Source organism: Populus trichocarpa, chromosome 10 (assembly GCF_000002775.5).
Source record: "Populus trichocarpa isolate Nisqually-1 chromosome 10, P.trichocarpa_v4.1, whole genome shotgun sequence".
NCBI lineage: Eukaryota > Viridiplantae > Streptophyta > Magnoliopsida > Malpighiales > Salicaceae > Populus > Populus trichocarpa.
The window spans coordinates 16,886,010-16,905,074 of record NC_037294.2 but is presented as its reverse complement, the minus strand read 5'-3'; the positions used below and the strand labels follow the sequence as shown (position 1 = coordinate 16,905,074).

General features: G+C 35.5%; 3 protein-coding genes across 7 annotated transcripts in view; 1 reads left to right on the top strand and 2 right to left on the bottom strand.

Annotated features, from left to right (window-relative positions):
* LOC18102643 (phosphate transporter PHO1 homolog 3) overlaps positions 1-9,004 on the bottom strand; it is a 59,623-nt gene extending 50,619 nt beyond the window's left edge. The window contains exons 1-12 of one of the 3 annotated variants that reach the window (XM_024610232.2): positions 8,323-9,004; positions 7,784-8,193; positions 7,598-7,669; positions 7,323-7,452; positions 7,065-7,185; positions 6,662-6,920; positions 6,452-6,556; positions 6,316-6,360; positions 6,082-6,231; positions 5,658-5,936; positions 5,412-5,548; positions 4,996-5,332 (exon numbers count right to left, since the gene is read on the bottom strand). In XM_024610232.2, coding sequence (XP_024466000.1) covers positions 5,233-5,332; positions 5,412-5,548; positions 5,658-5,936; positions 6,082-6,231; positions 6,316-6,360; positions 6,452-6,556; positions 6,662-6,920; positions 7,065-7,185; positions 7,323-7,452; positions 7,598-7,669; positions 7,784-8,193; positions 8,323-8,911 — 2,397 coding nt within the window. In that variant the 5' untranslated portion in view covers positions 8,912-9,004 and the 3' untranslated portion in view covers positions 4,996-5,232. Of the gene's footprint in view, positions 1-4,995; positions 5,333-5,411; positions 5,549-5,657; positions 5,937-6,081; positions 6,232-6,315; positions 6,361-6,451; positions 6,557-6,661; positions 6,921-7,064; positions 7,186-7,322; positions 7,453-7,597; positions 7,670-7,783; positions 8,194-8,322 lie in introns of those variants that run through there. The other 2 variants (XM_052456523.1, XM_052456524.1) reach the window with 2 other exon arrangements.
* On the top strand, positions 261-2,460 carry LOC7481559 (uncharacterized). Its single transcript, XM_002316076.4, has 3 exons — positions 261-581; positions 1,668-1,741; positions 2,219-2,460. The coding sequence occupies exons 1-3, from the start codon at positions 318-320 to the stop codon at positions 2,295-2,297; spliced, it is 417 nt and encodes a 138-aa protein (XP_002316112.1). The 5' UTR covers positions 261-317; the 3' UTR covers positions 2,298-2,460.
* Positions 9,005-12,314: 3,310 nt separating the features above from the next.
* Positions 12,315-17,693, bottom strand: LOC7481562 (rhamnogalacturonan I rhamnosyltransferase 1). 3 transcript variants are annotated; one of them, XM_024610234.2, is made up of 9 exons: positions 17,502-17,693; positions 16,786-17,073; positions 15,717-15,784; positions 15,554-15,642; positions 15,309-15,471; positions 14,119-14,408; positions 13,524-13,728; positions 13,007-13,164; positions 12,315-12,897 (listed from the first exon to the last, which is right to left on the bottom strand). In XM_024610234.2, the coding sequence occupies exons 2-9, from the start codon at positions 17,027-17,029 to the stop codon at positions 12,624-12,626; spliced, it is 1,491 nt and encodes a 496-aa protein (XP_024466002.1). In that variant the 5' UTR covers positions 17,030-17,073; positions 17,502-17,693; the 3' UTR covers positions 12,315-12,623. The 3 variants fall into 3 exon arrangements, with proteins under 3 accessions (XP_024466002.1, XP_024466003.1, XP_006378582.1); XM_024610235.2 differs by lacking the exon at positions 17,502-17,693 and adding an exon at positions 17,167-17,476; XM_006378520.3 differs by lacking the exon at positions 17,502-17,693 and having other exon boundaries at positions 16,786-17,476.
* Positions 17,694-19,065: the final 1,372 nt, after the last annotated feature.

Below are 19,065 nucleotides of genomic sequence, written 5' to 3'. Positions count from 1 at the left end.
TTTTAACCTGGTAATATTACATCCATCACTCTTTATTTATTTATTTTCTATAACTCTTGACTTATTTTTTATTTTTTATAAAACTCACCTTAAACCAAGTCTATCTAATTACAGATACACCTGCCGTACGATACCGGGTTTAATAATATTTACAATAATGCTATGAAAACTAACATATCCTGAAATCAAAAGGGAAATAAAAAAAATAAAAATGAAAACGACACCGTATAGCTTTTAATAAGTCGACGTCGCTCTCTTTTTAAAGAGTTTGCACTAACAGAACTGAAAGGTTTTCATCCCTGTGCTTTAGGGCAACAATGGCGTTAAGACTGGGAATGTTAAAATGTGCTGCTGAAGCAAACAATGGGTGTAGGTTAGGAATCAGGAAGTGGACCCATGTCGTAGCCATGGCTCCGCCGTTGGATGGAGCCTTAGAAAGCTCGATTGCCTCTCCACAATTCACCCTACCCGAGTTCGATGCAAACCAGGACACAAGCAACAACAGTAGCGATTTCGGGTTCACGTTTCCGGGTTTTTCGTTTGGTGGGTCCATGGAACTCATGGCTGTTCCTAAAAGGAAGGTAAATTTATTCACTCTATTTCTGTTTCTCAATATTAAGCATTTGATCGCTATTTTTCGTTATAAATTTTTGTGATTATACTTTTTTATCTGTGTTTGTTGATTTTAGAATCTGGGTTTGTAATTTTTGTAATGAGTTTTGTTATAAGTAGGGTTTCGGGTTTCATAATTGATGCCCATATGACTTGAAAGTCTAGGAATCATTTCTTTTTTATCATTAGATTTTGAAACATTAGTTTTATGATGCTCTTTCTGATTAAAATCTTTCTCAATTCGGTGCTGCTGTTTTAGATTATTTTGTTTCAGTACTGAATTTTATGTTGTACAGTTTATTTATGATGCTCTTTCTGATGTTCTAATGCCCAAATTTATAACTTATATAAGAAGTAAAACAACACATAGCACAATGTATAACATTGTGGAAGAATCCACTACGTGTTTTCAACAATTTGTAAGAGCCACTGGAACTTGATGATCCCAATACATCTAAAAGTCAACCTTCTGCATTACAGCATCAGTACACAGCTACATAGTAGGTATTGTTGACTGAAATGAGACATAAAACTATCAGAGAAAATGTGGTTTTTTTATTTTAAGGTGTACTGAGGAGATAATGGTAGTTTATCTTGCTTTATTTCTGTACTGTTTGGTGTCATATTTAGTGCGACAGGAGTGAGCTTTTTCTTGGGGGATTTTGATGCAATAATCAGTTTGGTTCCATATTTTGAGCGTGACAAGGTTGACCAGATATTGTCCATTTTATATTGGGGGTTTTGCTCTCAGTAATCAGTGTTGGCCAGTATAGTTTCTTTCATGAGCTTTTTTTTCCAAGCTTTTTTGATAATTTATGTTGCATAGTGTTTTTTTTCCCCCCAGTTATGAGGTCTGCTGATGCACGACTCCTTATACATTCATTAATTTTCAGGTGAATGGTAATTGCTTCTCGTATGCATGAATATGGTGTTCTACACAGTGAAATCTATTCTTGTGTGATCTTCTTTTCTTTTTTAATGTTTCATTGAATTGGTTTTTCCTTTTTTTTCCTCTTAATTATAGTGATGATTCTTAATTCTTTTTCATCATGCAGGTTACTCCCCATAAGAGAGGTATACGAAATGGGCCAAAGGCATTGAAACCAACACCAGTGATTATTCGCTGCAAGTAAGGATTTGTCAATGATGTTGGCAATTTATGGAAATCATTATTGGAAGCAAAAATTTGACAGTTTTATATGATGAAAACCTAAAAGATAAACCTCTATAGAGACATTGAACTAAAGAATTCACAATACAAGTTGCTCATCCTGCAAGTAAAGCGTTGTTTGTTTCACCTAAAATATGGTTTCATAATATATTTTTCTCATTTTCTAACCTGATCAACGGAAAATATTTTCCTCATTTCTAATGAGTACATGGGAGTGAATGAATTCATTTTGCCATCTGATATTTTTAAGTGCATTTGAATCTCGTATGTTACCCGTAATTCAATTTCAAACCCATTGTTAAATCTTATAATTACTGTTTCTAAAGTTGAGGATTATATTTGTTTTTGATTCCAGCTCCTTGAATATTTGCCTATGGGTACAGAATATACCAGTGCCTTTTAAATGATGTTCTGCAATTGATTGTTTGGTTGCAGGAGTTGTGGTCAAGTTAAGCTACCGCACTTCTACTGTTGCAGTGGAGACAGGGGGAAGAATGGTAAGCGAAATAATTGAACAATCTGGGTAATGCATGTGCATTGCTTGTATTTCTGTTCTTTTAGGAACAGCAGTCTTCAGTTTAGTTTGTGCCTTCATTATTTGGATTATTGCATCATGTTTGTGCCTATACATTAAGTTGAATGTTGTTGATGAAAAAGGAATTAGAAAGTTTCCCATATTTACCAAAGTTAATTAGTTAGCTCCGTCGGCATTCCGACCAATGAACAGGTGATTAGGTTAGCACACACAACACAAGAAATGTGTACAAGATTTGACCGACCTAGCAGTAGCACACATTAAATTAAAGGGAGAAAATATTATTCTGTCCATAAAACATGCAAAGTAGCCACATTTCAATCTGACAAATATTTCTCAGTATCATAAAATGCTGACTGCACCACCGCATTCTCTTTTTTCTCCCTCCAACCCCAAGAGACGTTTCACCTCCCAAGCGATCCACGAAACGCTCGTGTGACGCCACTAGCTGAAATCAGACTACATCGCACCGAAACAATACATCGTAATTCCGTTACAACCAATCAAGTGAGAGGCTTCAAATCAAACGTCAAAATCAAGGGTCTGATTGCTCAAAACTAGACGAGTGCATTGGTATTAGGAGCATCGGATTCTTTATTTTTTTTAGCGCAACTAACTGGAGGGAGGGTAGCAGAGTGCATCTTTCATAGGGCACATTATAAGATGACACCACCCCTGCAAGAAGGGGAGAGAGACGGACACAAGTAAGAAATCTTCAATGGCAATGCGGGTTGCCGAGTCTCTGAAAATTCCTTCTGGCTTTTGTCGTCTTGTTTATTCAAGGAAAAACGAAGGTAATTGTAATCAATTATACTAAAATAGTCTTCATGAAGTCATTTTGGCTACCTTTGAGTAATTAGTGTATGTGTTAGCTTCAGAGTCTATTCTTTTGTTTTGCTGAAACTAAACATGCAGTATTAATCTCTTGGATACAGATAGTAATAATAATCAACAAAGGCATATATAGTGAAGGTGAATTTGGAAGAGATGAGGGAAAGATGAAGTTCGGAAAGCAGTTCAAGCAACAAAAGGTGGACTGCTGCTTAGATGGATTATAATGGTCTTAAAAAGAATACTGGAAGAGATCTTGCTGTACAAGCAAAGCAGGCAACCCTCAACACCTTTGAGATCCTTACACCACAAATTAACTTTGCACAGACCCTTCAGTGGACTAAACCTGCAATCTACCGATCTCTCCAGTAAAGGAGATATTGAGGACCAAGTGATAGATGTTAATGCGTTGCCCCAAGATGGTTGTAGAAAGTTTTACACGACTCAGTTCCTGAGGGAGTCTGAAGAAGGAGGCGAACTAGAGGTTAAGTTCTTTAAGAAACTTGATGAACAACTTAACAAGTTTAACACTTTTTACAAGGATAAGTTGGATGAGATGAAGCATCTTTGCTGAATAAACAAATGGATGCCTTTATTGCCTTGCGGATTAAGGTGGAGAGCCCTGGTTTTGACGACTCTTGTGCGAAGAAAAGTTGTGATACTGGTGTTGTTACCACAAACCCCTTGAAGAGCTGTAGCCCAAGCAGAGACACACCTTCAGGTATGGGAACATAAAAAGTGTGATTTGTCAGTTGAGTTGCAAAGCATCAATATGGCCTTTTATATGTTGAATAAGAAGCAAGAAACCATGGAGAGATCAGAAAAATGGACCAAGAATGATTTTAGCTGTTTTAAGTTGGTTAAAAAGTAGAAGAAGCTATAATCAAAGGGTTTTTTTATTGGCTGAGTGTATGAAGTTTTTGATCTACCTCACCCCGTAAATTCAAATCTGCAAGATATTTTGGTTACAGTTCTGTGAAGGACTATAGTTCAGTATTATATGCAAATCTGCAAGATATTTTGGTTACAGTTCTGTGAAGGACTATAGTTCAGTATTATATGCAATATTATTTTCAGGATTGGAGGATATGGATGTTGGATGCGGAGTTGAGATGAGTAACGATTTTCAGCCAGAGAAATCTACTTATGAACAGAGTGGTGATGCATCTCTCTGATCTTATCGCAGTTACAATGGGTTCCTCCAATTAAGAAGTTCAGACTTCAAATTTTGTTCCAATATGCAGGAAGGGAGCATATGGAATCGACCATTGAGATGGATAGAAGAAATGATTATGACCAAGAAGAGTCTACTCATTGTCCGGAAGTAAATGAAATTAATGCCACAAATTATGGTAATGCTCACCAAGAGAAGGACAACCTCATTGACTACAAAGAAGATCCTCTGAAAATCCTTGAACGCGAGAAGATTAATGATTCTCTTAAATCTCGACTACCAACCATAAAAGGTGTCTATAAGGATTCAAAAGAATAGGAGCTGAGCATCAAGATAGAGGATCTGAAGAAAGTTGAAGAGCAGCTACGCTAATCGAATTCTATCAGAAACTTCTTCTTCTAAAACACTACTGTGGCAGTTTTTCAATGATCTGCACAAGTTCTACCCATGAAAGATGTTATTGCACCTGATCTCATAGATTTGCTGTGTGTTCATTGTTTGGCAAATGGTCAAACCAGTTATATGAACCTCGCATCATCTTCAAAGATACGAAAGGGTCAAGACTTTTACTCAAAGAACTTAATGTTCTCTTACATTATAAATATATATATATATATATATAATAGTGCGATAACATAAAAAAAAAAAAAACCTTGTATCTGACAAGAATGATAAAAAGGACTAAAAATATCATTTGGAGAAACATGGACGGCGTTGCTTTATAATTTTGGACTTGCTTGGAAGTAAAATAGAAAGATAATAGTGCGATACAAAAATTTACAATCTAGATTCCTCTGTTGCCACTAGTTTTTTTTTTTCAAAAAATCTTGCCTTTAACATTGTCAAAAACATGTGCAATGGCTATCATTTCTTTATTGCCTCCAGCTTTGTCAAATGTTGTGGCAAAGCTTATTCATCGTCGTCGTCATCTTCCACATTGTTGAACGGTAAAGGCACAGACTTGAATGCTCGATATTTTCCAACGTTGTTCAAATGTTCATTTTCCAACCTGACAGTTCAACAAAAAATTGAAGAGATTCTTGATAATTAAAGGATCTTGAACTTCTCAAAACTAAAATTTTTGTTACCTAAAGAAATTCCACATGCCACGGCGAATGATCTCGAGGCTGGCCATAAGGGTAATCATTGTTTCTTTGTGCAAGGAAGTAAGCCTGAAGTTCAATACTGTTTGCAGCCAAGCAAATCTCAGCAATATATTCAAGACCTGTAAATCAAATGAATGTTCCTTTTAGGAGTGATTTACATTTTATGGGAAGTTAAGATTTATCAACTGTAGGTATTATTTTTTTCTGGTTCCTCCTTTTGCTACTAACCATGGCTCCAAAATATACTGATTTGTGAGGGACAAGGAGTTTGTCTCTCAGCCATCTATTCTTAGAATGGCGCTGAAGAAGCCCCCAGTCAAAAACAAGATCCCAATATGTGCCAAAGATTGCTGCAATGGATGAGAAAACCCATGCTATTGCTTTCCAATTATCCCCTTTGTTAATGTTGTAAGCTGTCCTCAAACAAACAGCTACTACTGTCAAAAAATACTTCAATCCGTTGTATCCTTGCATCGGATCTTTCTCTTCAAACAAGCGCCGGAGGCACTGAAACAAAGAGGAAAATTTGTTGATATGTAATTTCAATTGGTGGTGATCGCTTCCACATTTCAATAAAAAGAAATCATGTTTGAAAGTTTTAAAAAGCTCGGCAGGTTAGACACACAGACAACTAGGCTAGCTACTTGCAAACCTGAAGAAGGCGACACAAGTATGGAATCACAGCAACAATGAATGAGAAAGTTGTGAAAACAGGACTTTCTTTGCAATTGCTCCGTCGGTGTTTATAGTCCCCCCAACCGTAATAGCAAATGTAGAACTCCAGGCTTCTAAGGGATTGCACCTACATCCATACAGTGTTGTTTTTTATTACTTCTGAAATACAAGTTTCTGAACTGTTGAAGTACAGCCTAGGCTGATAACTAACCTGGCTAGTAAGTTGGTCTGCCAAGAAAAAATCAGGGAGCGTTACCTGCAGAGAAAAAAAAAATTCAAGAAAATTAGTAAGCGAAAAATTTAAGTTCCATATCCACTTTTTGTGATTTTCTGCCACCAATTTCCACCTTGTAGAGAGGAGCAGCAATACAGTGAAAGATACACGTGAGGAGGAAGAAGCGAGATGAGCAATAAAACATGTTGAATGGCCAGAGCAATATGATGAGGAGGAACTACAGGGAAAGCAAAATATCAGTTTATGCATGAAAAATTGGAGGTCGAAGGAAAAACAAGAGAGAACTTTTTCTTAAAAAAAAAAGTATTTGTAAGAATCTTACTATCAACACATTCAGAGGGAGAAGTTCTGTAAACTCTCCGTACTCTTTCGTTTTAGGGTCCATCTCCATGTGAAGGTTTAAGTGCACACTGCATAAAGCTAGTGCTGCAATACCAAAACCGAGAAGAAGAACTTGTCTGTAGCCCAGTTCGGTTTCTCGTTTGAAACCAAAAATAAAGGAGTAATTCACTCGGTACCGCTTCCAGAAGTATATATTAGCAGCATACATGAGCACGTGTAGAACAATTAATCCAAACAAACTGTAATAGGTTGAGCATAGGTTGTCAAACAAATGGATTATAGCCACATGAAAGGTTGGGATAAGGTTTTTCATATTGAAAGAAATGAGCGACGAGAAGTAGAAAGTAATTGTAGACCCTATGCTAAAAGAAAAGTAGTGTTACCTGTAAAGAGGAAACATTGTTTGCATGTATGTGATCCTTCCTGGCTTTTTCATGATTTTGCGGGCTTTTACGATTAAAACAAGGGCAATTATCAGGGCTACTGTGCAGCCAGAAAAGAAACCTGTAAATTTTCTCAGAATTATCAACTAATCAATAACAGCCCTGAAAGATCTAAAATCTAAACAAAGCAGCTTTTTTTTACACCAAGATGTTGAATCACGTTGCAACACAAATATTAACTAGTATGATTTTACATACCCATGTAAAATGTTATTCTATGTCTCTCTTTTTTCGCTTTTGGCCTTAAGACGCGCATGCCGTTACTCCGATTTGAGTTCGAGAAATGCTTAATGAATGTTGCCTCAACCCTTTCCATAAGCTTGGTAACCTATGATGGAATATACATTTTAAGTTAAATAAGGCATTGGTCGACAGAATGAACCCTCAACAAGCGAAAATGTATAGGATTAAAAACATATATATTGAATGTATTAGTGTCTTGTTGAACATTTTGAAGCAGAAACTATGCTCACTTCATCAGAGCTTCCAAGGAAGGAGTTATCCACCATTTTCATGTAAACTTGTGATGCATTCCTTGTGGTAATCTGACAGAATTATGCAAAGCGAATTAGGGAAAAAAACATATCAAACTCTCCTGAGGATTAGAATACAAGTAGAGAATAAGAGGAATCTGAATTCCCAAGGGATGATTTACATACCTTATCATACTTCTTCATAATTTTTGAAAACGCCAACGTATTCAAGAAGCTGTAACTCTTAAGAAGGCGAAGCTTTTGGTAAAATTCAAAAAAAGCACCCTTGAGTTGTTCTTCAACTTTTCTAAGATTTTCCCTTGTAAATTTAAGTTCTGTTTGTTGGGGAACTTTAAGGAAGCTTTTGATGGTCGAGCGAGGTGTCGCCAGTGTGTTGTTAATCTTCACACGGTTTAGTATTTCTAATGGAGCTGGCCTAAAGGTACTTCTGACCATGCTCTTCGGCTTCTCTTCTTCTTCTTCCTTCTGGTCAATATTATCGCTTTCCTTCTCCACTTTATCATTGTCTGATTCACCTGACTGCGCATGCAAGCTTTGGCCTTCCTCAATCGCATCCATTAAATGTAGTCCTCTTCCTGCTCATTGAGAAGGATTTTAACGAAGTTAGCAAAACATTTAAGAAAGATGATTGGACTTTTAAAAATGCTTTTGAAGGCAATGGTAATATATGTAGGCCTGTGGGTGATTTAATTAGAGGAACTTACTGCGTTCTCTAGCTCCAGATGGAGAAGAAGCTGCCAATACAGCAGTAGAAGCTGCAACGTCTGAAGCAAGACGAGTCATATCTGCCACTCTATCATACCACCCAGCGGGATTCTCCACTTTTATCCTGAAAGCAATCAAAGCATCCATTTGCTCATTCAACATCGCAGCCTCTTTCAATACCTCCTCCACTTTAGACCTGTAAAACTTGTCCACTTTATTGAACTCGTCATCAAGCCTTCTGAAAAACACAAGCTCGTATTCTCCTCCTGGGACAAAAGGCATAACAAATGCAGTCCGATAGCTTTGAGAGCCATCGAGGTTCACAGAGTTCACCAAAATAGGATGTAGTTCAAGATCAGGAGAAGAAGGGCTAGGGGTGTAGTTAGTACCATTCCGTCGTGTCAGGCCACTAAAAGCTCTATATAGTGTGAGCTTTCTTTTTAGGCCTCCTGGGTTGGTTGCAGGTGGCTTGGTTCTTAGTCGGAATCTTTGTATCTCTTTCAAAAGGGTCTTGAGAAAATCGTAGTCCATGTATGCTTCTTGCCATTCAGGCACCGCTTGCGCTGTGAACTCTTTCCCAAACTTCATTTTTCAGGTTTAGATATGTTTGGTAGTAGCGGAAGTAGTTTATAACTTCATACGAAAGAACGTTCAATCAGTGGATAATTTAATATTGCTTCTTGATTTAATATTAATATGATTGATACTAATTTGAAGGGTTTAGATGGAAAAGGAAATAAGAAAATGAATTAATAAGAATCTCTATGGCGGAATCATTCACACCAAACCTGATGGTTGAGATATTTTTTCATTGAAAAAACCTGTATTTATTATGGTTATTTTTTTAAAAAAATTAATTTTTATATGTTTTATTATTTTAATTTGTTGATATTAAAAATAAATTTTAAAAAATAAAAAATATTTTAAAAACTTTCAAACATGCTCTAAACTGAATATCTTAATAATATTCTTTGTAAAAATAAAATAAAATAGGGCAATTATAAGTTATAATTTATAACCATCAATTTATGTAAAGTAAGATGCCTTCGAGTGAGAATAATCTTTTAAAGTTTACCCGTTCTTGAATTGTGATATTTCCGACTAAATTAGCCTCAGGACATTTCTTTTTTAAAATATATGTTTTGTGATGTGGATATTTTTATTTTTATTTTTTAAATGCCAAGTGCATGGATCCTGCTATCAGGACATTAATTTCTGGTAAAATGTAAGAAAGGACTTGTTCTCTAATCGATGAGATGAGCAATCCCAAAATCTTACACTTTCATCCAAATATCAGTAAAGCAATACAGTGATAGTAAATAGGACTCGGTGGGCAATTATTGGCCCAGAGATCTGGGCAATTATGAGAACGTGATGGATAAATTTCTCGAAAATGGATTTAAGAGACATTGGCTGACCAAAGTCTCTCGCTCATTCTTTAACCTTGTGAGAGGAAGCAGCACATGATATATATCACTACATTAAATTACCAAACGTCAGAGCAAGACAAGTTTGACTTTGATAGAAGCCATGATATGATATAAATATATGCATCATATCATATCATGGCTTCTATCAAAGTCAAACTTATATATATATATATATATATATATATATATGCAGCAGTCCACTGGTGAGCAGTCCTCTGGTGAAGCTTTCTGCCGGGCGTAGTCTTCTGGTGAAGCTTTCTGCCGTGTGTAATCTTCTAACTTCGGGTAGAACCTCAACTGGACTGGACTGCTGCATATATATATATATATATATATATATATATATATATATATATATATATATATATATATATATGCAGCAGTCCTCTGGTGAAGCTTTCTGCCGTGTAGTCTTCTAACTTCAGGTAGAACCTAAACTGGACTTTGATATGCACCCTGAAATTAACTTTATCTAATAACAAGTAATTTTAAAGAATTAGCTTGATGATCTAGGAAATGTGTTTTATTTCTTAAATTAAAAGTCAGGAATTAAGAGAATTTATCAAATTTCTTAAAATATATCCACTAATAACTAACAATATATCACTAATTACTCTTTCAGCATCATAACAAATAAAACCCAACTGTTAAGTGAAAAAGCTATTTGCAGCGTGAATTTCTGGGAGTAGAAGAACAAATCCTAGTCCCTCGTAAGCAACTCCTTCCCTCCCCTGTAACATCGGATGATTTCTTTTGGGCGTTTGGGATTCTCAGATCACGGTCGTTTTCACGTCTCCGTGGCCAAAACCTTATTCTTATTCTCAGAGGCATATTCGTTATTATTTACCAATAATATATATTACAACGATCAAAAACTGAGCTAAGCATAAAATCCGCCAATTACATAGGAGCAGACGATGAAACCTCTATGAGCCTAAAATACATTAGTATGTCAATCTAATTAATGAAGACAACCATACTCATTCAAATATAAAAAAGATGATTGTATGAAAAGCTAAGGAATAATACTTGATAATAAATCATCAATAATTCTGATATACATGATGGGATCCAACTGAAATATGTCTTTTATAATTAGGGACCAATTTGTAATTTTCCTGAAATCTAGGGGTCAAATCATACTTTTATATTATCCAAGGACTAAACTGAAAATATAATAACGCAATGGCCAAATTGGAGTTCCTCATCTTTAACCTATCAATCACTTCTCTCTAAAATTTCAAAATATGTTTCATGGATCAAATTTTAATTTTTAAAAAAATTCAGAGACTAAACTGTAATTTCTACAAATCAATGACTAAATTGAAATTTAACCATCTTCAACCTCAAATCAAACTTGTCCAGATTTCCAGGAAATGTTATTATAAATTTCTGAACACTTCTTACACATCAACCTCAAAATCATTATTTGTAACAAAATCAATTAATTTCACCATTACCCATAACAATCATGGATTAACTTCAAATCTTTAGAAACCCCAATAAAAATCAAAATTATAATTAACAACAACAATCATGTATATCAAAGTATAAACCTTACCTTAAAAACCCATTTTCTCCAACTTTCATCTCCTTCCTTTCTCTTTTTTCTCTCTTCTTCTCTTTCGATTCAGCTTCAATCTTTCTGGTTTTTCTTTATAAAATAACTCCACACACACACACACACACACACATATATATATATATATATATATATATATATATATTATAACTGAGCTCTAATAAAGCTAGTCTAATGCATATTTCGATCAAGAAAGAACGTTCCCAGACGATTCAGAGCAATCTACTTCTCTGGGCACACAGCGGCTGTCCCCTGTTCCGTAGCAGTTATACTTGCTTTCCAAATTCTAATGTCGATTGTTTCATGTTCAATTAGTGGAGTCAAGCTTGAAGTAACTGAATACAAGAGTGGACTGTAGGATGAGAAGCTGAACTCAACCCAAGGCTTGAGATTGCAGTTGGAATAAGAACAGGGGAAAAGAAGGTGCTGCGGATCGATGAGGTTTTAAAGCAGAGGGAATCAGAATTGGATGAGTTGGAATACTACAAAGAGAGGAGGCGGCTCAAGGGTCCTGGTCTCGTTGGGAAGCAAGGTGAAATTATATTTTGGGAGTACAAGTAGAACAATGCATCAAATGTCAAGATACTGAGGCCATTACTTTCTGGACGCCCTTCAGGAGTTCTCTATAGCGAGGAAAGAACACCCTTGGCAGTTCGCATGCATATCAGTTACAAGTATTCATATCCAAGTAAAAGCAACCAGACAAAGATACGTGTTCTTGGAAACAGTTATTATAACCTATTTTTGTTTTTAAAGGAAACATAATGGCACTTTGCATGCCAAAAAAGTTTTGAAATTTGAGTTGGCCACTTCGTGCAGAGTTTGAGATCAGCTTTTCTGTATTATTTCACTTTGCATTAGGAAAGAAAAGGATCCATTTCTTTCATTTACAATCTTTCTTTACCGTTTTCCTGGGCCGATCCTTGACATTGTTTCTGTTAGCTCACAAACAGAGTTCTGCAGCAAATAAAGCATTACATCAGAGAAAAGGCTACCGTCGTAAATTTTTAACTGTGGGATTATATGGCATTCCTGAACAAACTTTTGGCTGGAAAAGAAATGAATAAATATATCAACAGGGAAAAAAAATTGAAGAGCGAGTGACTTTGATAGCCAGAATGGGCACTCAAAGGTTCTGTTCTGTCGTTCCTTACAAATCTTTAAGGTAGGTGTGTATACGTTGGGTCGATTAGGGAGTCCAGCTATGAAAGCCACGTGATATGTGCACCACACTGCTTTAAGAAAAATTAAGTGGAACACCATCTCAATCTGCTTGGTTTTGTTGCAATCACCGAATTGAACTTGAGTTACCAGGTCCTAATAAATCATCACAATTTGCTCCCTCACAAAGGCACTCTTGAGGGTTTGCATAAAAATAATCTTCCTCTTTTGGTTTATCTGCAATAACCCTACGTCGAGTTGGCTGTCCCATCCTCTTCTCATGTGCCGATCCAACAGCAACTGCAAACTCATTCCATGAGAGTGTCCCATTCTGATGCAAATCCAGCAACTCTACAAGTCTTTTACGGTCTAGAAGGATTGTCTTTTTAAACCCACGATACCTGCACAAACACTAATCAGGACTTCTGCAGGATGCTTCAACTGATATGATTTATTTCCTTGGTAAAATGATATAAGATAAACACCCCTTGCGAGAATGGGTGTTTGTACCTGCGGTGACCTTCCACAACTTTTGCCATGTTTCCATCATAGGTGGGAATGAAAGTGTCACTGGCTATTGAGACCATGAAATCGAGAGCAGCCATTTGAGATGAATGGTTCTGGAATTGCTGCAGCTCCCCTGGATCTAATAGCATTTCCTTTCTCACCTGAAATAACCTTTGACATTGAGATAAAGAAGAAATATGCAACATGCAATCAAAATGATAACAAACTAGATTCAATTATATGGAATTAGTTATTAACATGCATATTCCAAAAGTCAGCGCAGACCATTTGATGGGGCCCCTTAATGAGGCCCTCTAGTTCATTGCTTTAATAATAATACAAAAGATACAACTGCTTTGTAACTCCAGATTCAAACCCATCAGCTGGCATAGTGGGACAATCAATCAGATGGGATTCAACATGTACTGTATTCTTCTAGACATTTCTGAGTGTTGCAAAGCACTTGGCCAGATTTGCTGACATTTGAATAACACAACAGAAAGAATGGTTAATAACTCACAATCCTCGGATATGCAGCGCTTAGTACCGCAAGTCTCCGTTCACTGCCGTATATCTCACCAGCTGCAATATATATTTGTGTGTCCTTGTCAAAACCCAATGCCAGCAAAATCAATGCTGTCTCCTCAGGTGTCAATGGGCATAAACCTTGTGATCTTCTCTCCTTGGACACTATTTCTTTCTCTCTCCACCAAGGGTATGCATACCTAAATGGAATATGCAAGTGCAATAAAAAAATTATCACACTGAGGAATGCCACAACAAAATAAAGCCACTCTGACTGCAAGTTAAAAAAACAGATGAAAATAATTGATTGCTTCAAAGTTGGCATCCTTTCTTAAGGTGATTATAGACTAGTTATTCTGTCAAATATTTAGCAATGAAAACAATTTACTTATTTTCATTATCAAGTTAAGTATCTCCTATCAACTACTAAATAAAGGCAGACCTCTAACACAGGCCCGTGGCAGCTAAGCAGAGTAATAGTGATGAAGATTGAAGACAGAAAGTTTTTTTCAGAACAAGACTGTTAGTGGGATTGTAAACTAGATACTGAAAATGAAAAAAAAAAGAGCAAATTTTTCAATACAACAAACCTTAAGCGCTTGAGCTCCTTTGCTTCTTCCTTGGTGCAGCCATGAGTACAACCTGAGAAAGCCAACATGTCCATCTCATATCGCAGATGCAAAGCCACAAAAGGCCCCCTTTCCTGTAGAATGCGAACCAATTTGTACCCCAAAGATTCAATTTCAGGAGTGAATTTCAGTGCCTGAAAATTAACACGACACCTGACTTTCTGAAGATCAATTGAAATCCCATTGTTTGCCAAACGCGCATCTGTTTTATTGAAGTGCAACACCTTTCGCTTACTGAAAAGTGGCAATATCTGCATTACCAGGTCAAAGTCATTAAATAAAAAGTATTATTAAGGGAAAGTGGAAACATCATCATAAATCGTACATTCAGCTCCCATAGCTTAACTTTACTTTGAAAACCTTGAACGTTGAAACAAATAAATAAACCGATACTTTCAAAGTTTATAAATCGGAACCACATCCCTAATCCATTCTTACACAAGAGTTTAGCGGTGGTGTTGTACATAGTAATTTACAGTACTGAGAATCAACCAAATCTTCTAATTACCATATTCAGTGTACTCAGATATTTTCATCTTAATTTCAACCTCTGTGCTCTTTACCCCAGTTGGTTAGATTAATAATTCCACACTTTATGCTGTAACTTCACATGCATCTATATATATATAATAATATGAACGTGGAGAATTATAATATGAAGTCCAACGAATGAAGAGAAATGATTCCATTCTTTCCTTTTTCCCAGATGGGAAGTGACAGCTGTTTCAATTCATCATCCACTTCTGCATCATGGTTTAGGACATGCAAATCCTGTGTCAGGGGAATCCCTGTATGCAACTGGGAGAGAAGGAGATGATCTCCAGCCACCTATAGTTCTTAACTAACTGTTAAATTCTTGAAAATCCACTAAGTTGCATAAAGTTGACTTTCACGACAGTCTAGCAGATCTCTGAAGGATCATACAAGAGCTTCGGAAAGAATCAGAGCCTTCATTCTAAAGAACTTATGTGTGTTCTCAGATCAACCAGCTAATCTGACTAGCAAAATTGAAGCTATAATTCAGCATCTAAGAACCCAGCTTTAAAGTAAAGAACACGCACACTCATCTACCGATTATTACACAAACTGTTAAATGATGATTGGTATAAACATACTTTCCACGGATACAAGCTAGTAAAAAGTATTTAAACCTGTTGTAGGTAGTATTTTTCCAGTGACCAACTAACTGGAGGCATCTGGAATACTCTGTATCCATATTTTCTATTAAATCTCTTTGGAAGCCTTCTGACAATCCGAACTTCATCTCTTAGTGAGTCAATGAAATGCTTCACATCAAATATTTCCTCAAAAGTACTGCAGAAAGAATTTGTACAGTTAATATTACAGAACTGCAAAAGAAGAAAATATGATAGCATGCCAAGAACAGAAAAAATACCTGTTGTCAGCCCAGAAAGATGTTTTATCAAGTTCCGGGACAACCAAAGTGAGATTCAAAAGCCTGGCAACAGCCACCATGTCACAGATCTGAAATCCAAAACTAGCCAATTTTAAAAAACCTGAAGAACAATTAAAAAACTAGCAAAAGAATAAGTACAAACCGCAGATCGCATTTGATTCAAGCCACCATTGCAGGACACTTTAAGATAGCCATTACTTGTATAGTTTCCTGCAAAAAATTGCAGCTCTTGATGTCTTGGTAGATACAAAGAACCTAATGTTATATATAAAAGAAGACTTGGACTTTTGAGAGGTTCAATATACTAAAGCTTTAATTGCAGATGCATGTAAAACTCAAACATAAGAAGGTGTTTATACAAATGGTGAACCTCTTTGAGACACACATGGGACCACCAAATCATGAACTTTAATTCAGACGCCAGAATCAGTCACGGCAGAAAGCTCAGAGTTAAAAAGGAACAACTAAGATGGAACTTTTGGATCAAACCAAGGTCTCATGAGAGAGCCCAGAGAAGCAAGAATTATGACTCAGCTATTAGCACTTAAATTTTAGAGAATTCTTCAATTGAAAGGCCAAAAAAACGAAACTTTATTGATTCCAAATCATGTCTAATCATTTTGCAGACCTAAAATGTCCAAACCACACAAAGCAAATGCTTAAACTTGAACTGTACTAATAGATTCTTAAAAATTCCAAAACTCTACATTAACTAGATAATGTAAGATCACATAACCACCATACACCAGCAATTCATTCATAGAATGCCACGGGGATTGGGGTTAATTCAAAATATAACCAAAAATCTATTATCTAGCCAGTCAGAAGCAGAAAGTAACCTCCAAAACCCACAAAAATCACATGGTTTTTCTGCTACTGAATACTTCACTTAACTAAATAAAATAATCAACAACTTATTTAAAAACAAGTTGGGCATAAACAAAATACCAAACCTTACTACTTGTAATATACATAAATATACACACACACATCCGTGATCTCAACTGCCCCCATTTCTTATAAACCAAGATCACAAACTGCAATGTCAGATTGCCCCCAATAAGAATTCAGAATTTCAACATGAGAAACCCCAGTTATTCCAAATTTTTTTCAAAAATTCAATAGTAAAAAATATATCCCTTTATAAATTCAAAGTCAAAAAATCAATAATTTTTTTTTAAAAAAAAAAAAGGATAAAGAGTAGGACTTACTAAGAGGAAGGAGGGGAGGGGGGTGATGAGGGGGTTTAACGATGGAGACGGTGGTGTTGGCCATAAAACTGGGATGCCATAACTCTCCAACCGTAAGAAGCTGAACCAAACAGGTCCATAAAAGAATACTGGAACAAACCCTAATAAACCAAACTTGAAATCGCTTAGTTCTAGCAATGACTGTAGCCACCGGCGCTGCTATTTTCTCGCTCCTTACTCCGCTCTCAGATCTAACAACCTCCATTTCTCTCTTTCTCTCCTCATCGCCTTCTCTTCATTTACAATAAACTACAAAAAATAAATAAACAAAAATCTGATCGCTCTTGAATTTTAATTATTTTTAGAAATAAAAAGAAAATCCACATTGTGGGATGGAATTACAGTGCTAACTTGTCCTTCAAAAAACAAAAGGATAAATATAAATGAGGGAAAGGATAAGAACGTTGTTATTTAAAAAAAAAAAGAGGTATGAGAGGATCACGAGTCGATCAAATCTCTCAGCTAGTTCACACGATAGGAAAGAGGGAGGGATAACAGTGTGAAGAGAGGGGATTCACGAGAAAAATTACAAGGAGCGGATAAATTAAAATTATATCTCAACAAACAGACTCCAAAAAAGAGAAAAGTGTTTTTTTGGTGTCTTTGCTTTAATTTTTCTTTTCAAAATTCGGTTTCTGTTTGTCAGGTACAAATTCAAACCATACATAAATTAATACCTTGATCTTCAATAAATAAATATTCTTTTTAGGATAGATTGGTGGTAGATAATGCAGGGATTAGTAGATAAATTTGTTGGTTTAATCAGTTAAGATGATGTGATGATCATTCTGGCTACTTTTATCTGGTGCTGAATATCCCTATGATTTATATTCAACTGTATACCGTAGTAAATAAATAAATTAAAAAAAAAAAAAGAGTTTTTTCATCGTGTTGTTGTTGACGAATGTTATGAGTAGCTGATGGATTCAAGAATTCAAGATAAGAAACGATCGATGATGACGAGGTGGTTTGAAAAGGAAAGGACATTTGTTTCTTGTTTACAAACTGATCAATCTCCGTATCCTTACATTGAACATCAATGTCTCCATCGGCTATAACAACTGAGCAGACCAAGGACTCCTTGTCTGAGAAATTGACAGTTAATTATCATCCCACGCCACATGTATTTCTTAAGCCTTGATTCAGATAACTAAGAGAGGAAAAAACAATATGGTTATTAAATAAGTGAATTCAATGACTGTAAATGTTTTATATCGAAACGAATTGTTTAATGACATTCGACCGGTCGGATAATTTTATAGTAATAGATTCAAATGTTATTCGGCAAATAAATATGTTTATATATAATAAAATACATTTAAGATTATAATGGTTAATAAAAACTTCTACAATATCAAGTTAAATTTTAACATAGCAAAAGAATAAAATAATATTATAATTGTTACAGTAAAGTATATTATTTTCTTAGTGTTTATATAATATTTTTTTAAAAAAAAGTAAAGAATTTCTTTTTATAAAAGAATAAAGATAAAAATAAAATGAATAGTATAAATAGACTGAGTGATAAATATTAAAAAAATAAAAAAATAATAGTTTTCTTCCTCAAAAATAAATATAAAGAAAAACAAATATAATTATATCATTTCTACATGGAAATATCATTTTTTTTAAATATGTATAATTTTATTTTTTTTAAATAATATAGTTTTGACTTGCAACAATCTTTCTTTCTTTTTATTCTTATCCAGGTATCCTCACACCCTTGGGTAAGATTAGTCCCGTTTGGAATTTGTAGCTGCCCCTTTCAATAAATACGTTTTCTGGAGATTAAACTTGTACTCTCATTCTTGCAGGGGTATAGTAATATCTTAACCACTAGACCAATACTTTATTGATTTACTTGCTACAATCTTTTTTGGTAGAACCAAGGGTATCTTGAGCGCTGGCCCAGACTAATCCCTTTGCGCACCGGGTGGCAAGTGCTCCCCAAAGGGCTGGTTGCAGACGAAGAGAGGGGTCGAACCCCAGACCTCGTAAGCGACGAGAGCGTGCCTAACCGCTCCGCCAGGACCCCATGGGTTACTTGCTACAATCTAATGCTTAATATATTAATTCAACATGAGAAAATGGTTAGATAAACTTGATATATTATTCCCCATTTAACCCATCATGTCCATTAATTTCTAATAGATTGATTTAGAAAGTAAATTATAAATTAGTCTCTCTAAGTTGACCGGTTTAAAAATATATTTATTTTTTAATCAGCTTTTTTCATTTATT

Excerpts from the sequence above, each read along its gene's own strand:
- LOC7481559 (XM_002316076.4), top strand. The coding sequence starts at position 318 with ATGGCGTTAAGACTGGGAATGTTAAAATGTGCTGCTGAAGCAAACAAT. Across the intron at positions 582-1,667 it reads TGGCTGTTCCTAAAAGGAAG|GTTACTCCCCATAAGAGAGG; the intron begins GTAAATTTATTC and ends TTCATCATGCAG. Across the intron at positions 1,742-2,218 it reads CCAGTGATTATTCGCTGCAA|GAGTTGTGGTCAAGTTAAGC; the intron begins GTAAGGATTTGT and ends GTTTGGTTGCAG.
- LOC7481562 (XM_024610234.2), bottom strand. The coding sequence starts at position 17,029 with ATGGAGGTTGTTAGATCTGAGAGCGGAGTAAGGAGCGAGAAAATAGCA. Across the intron at positions 15,472-15,553 it reads TCTTTCTGGGCTGACAACAG|TACTTTTGAGGAAATATTTG; the intron begins GTATTTTTTCTG and ends TTCTTTCTGCAG. Across the intron at positions 13,165-13,523 it reads GCGCTGCATATCCGAGGATT|GTGAGAAAGGAAATGCTATT; the intron begins GTGAGTTATTAA and ends AGGTTATTTCAG.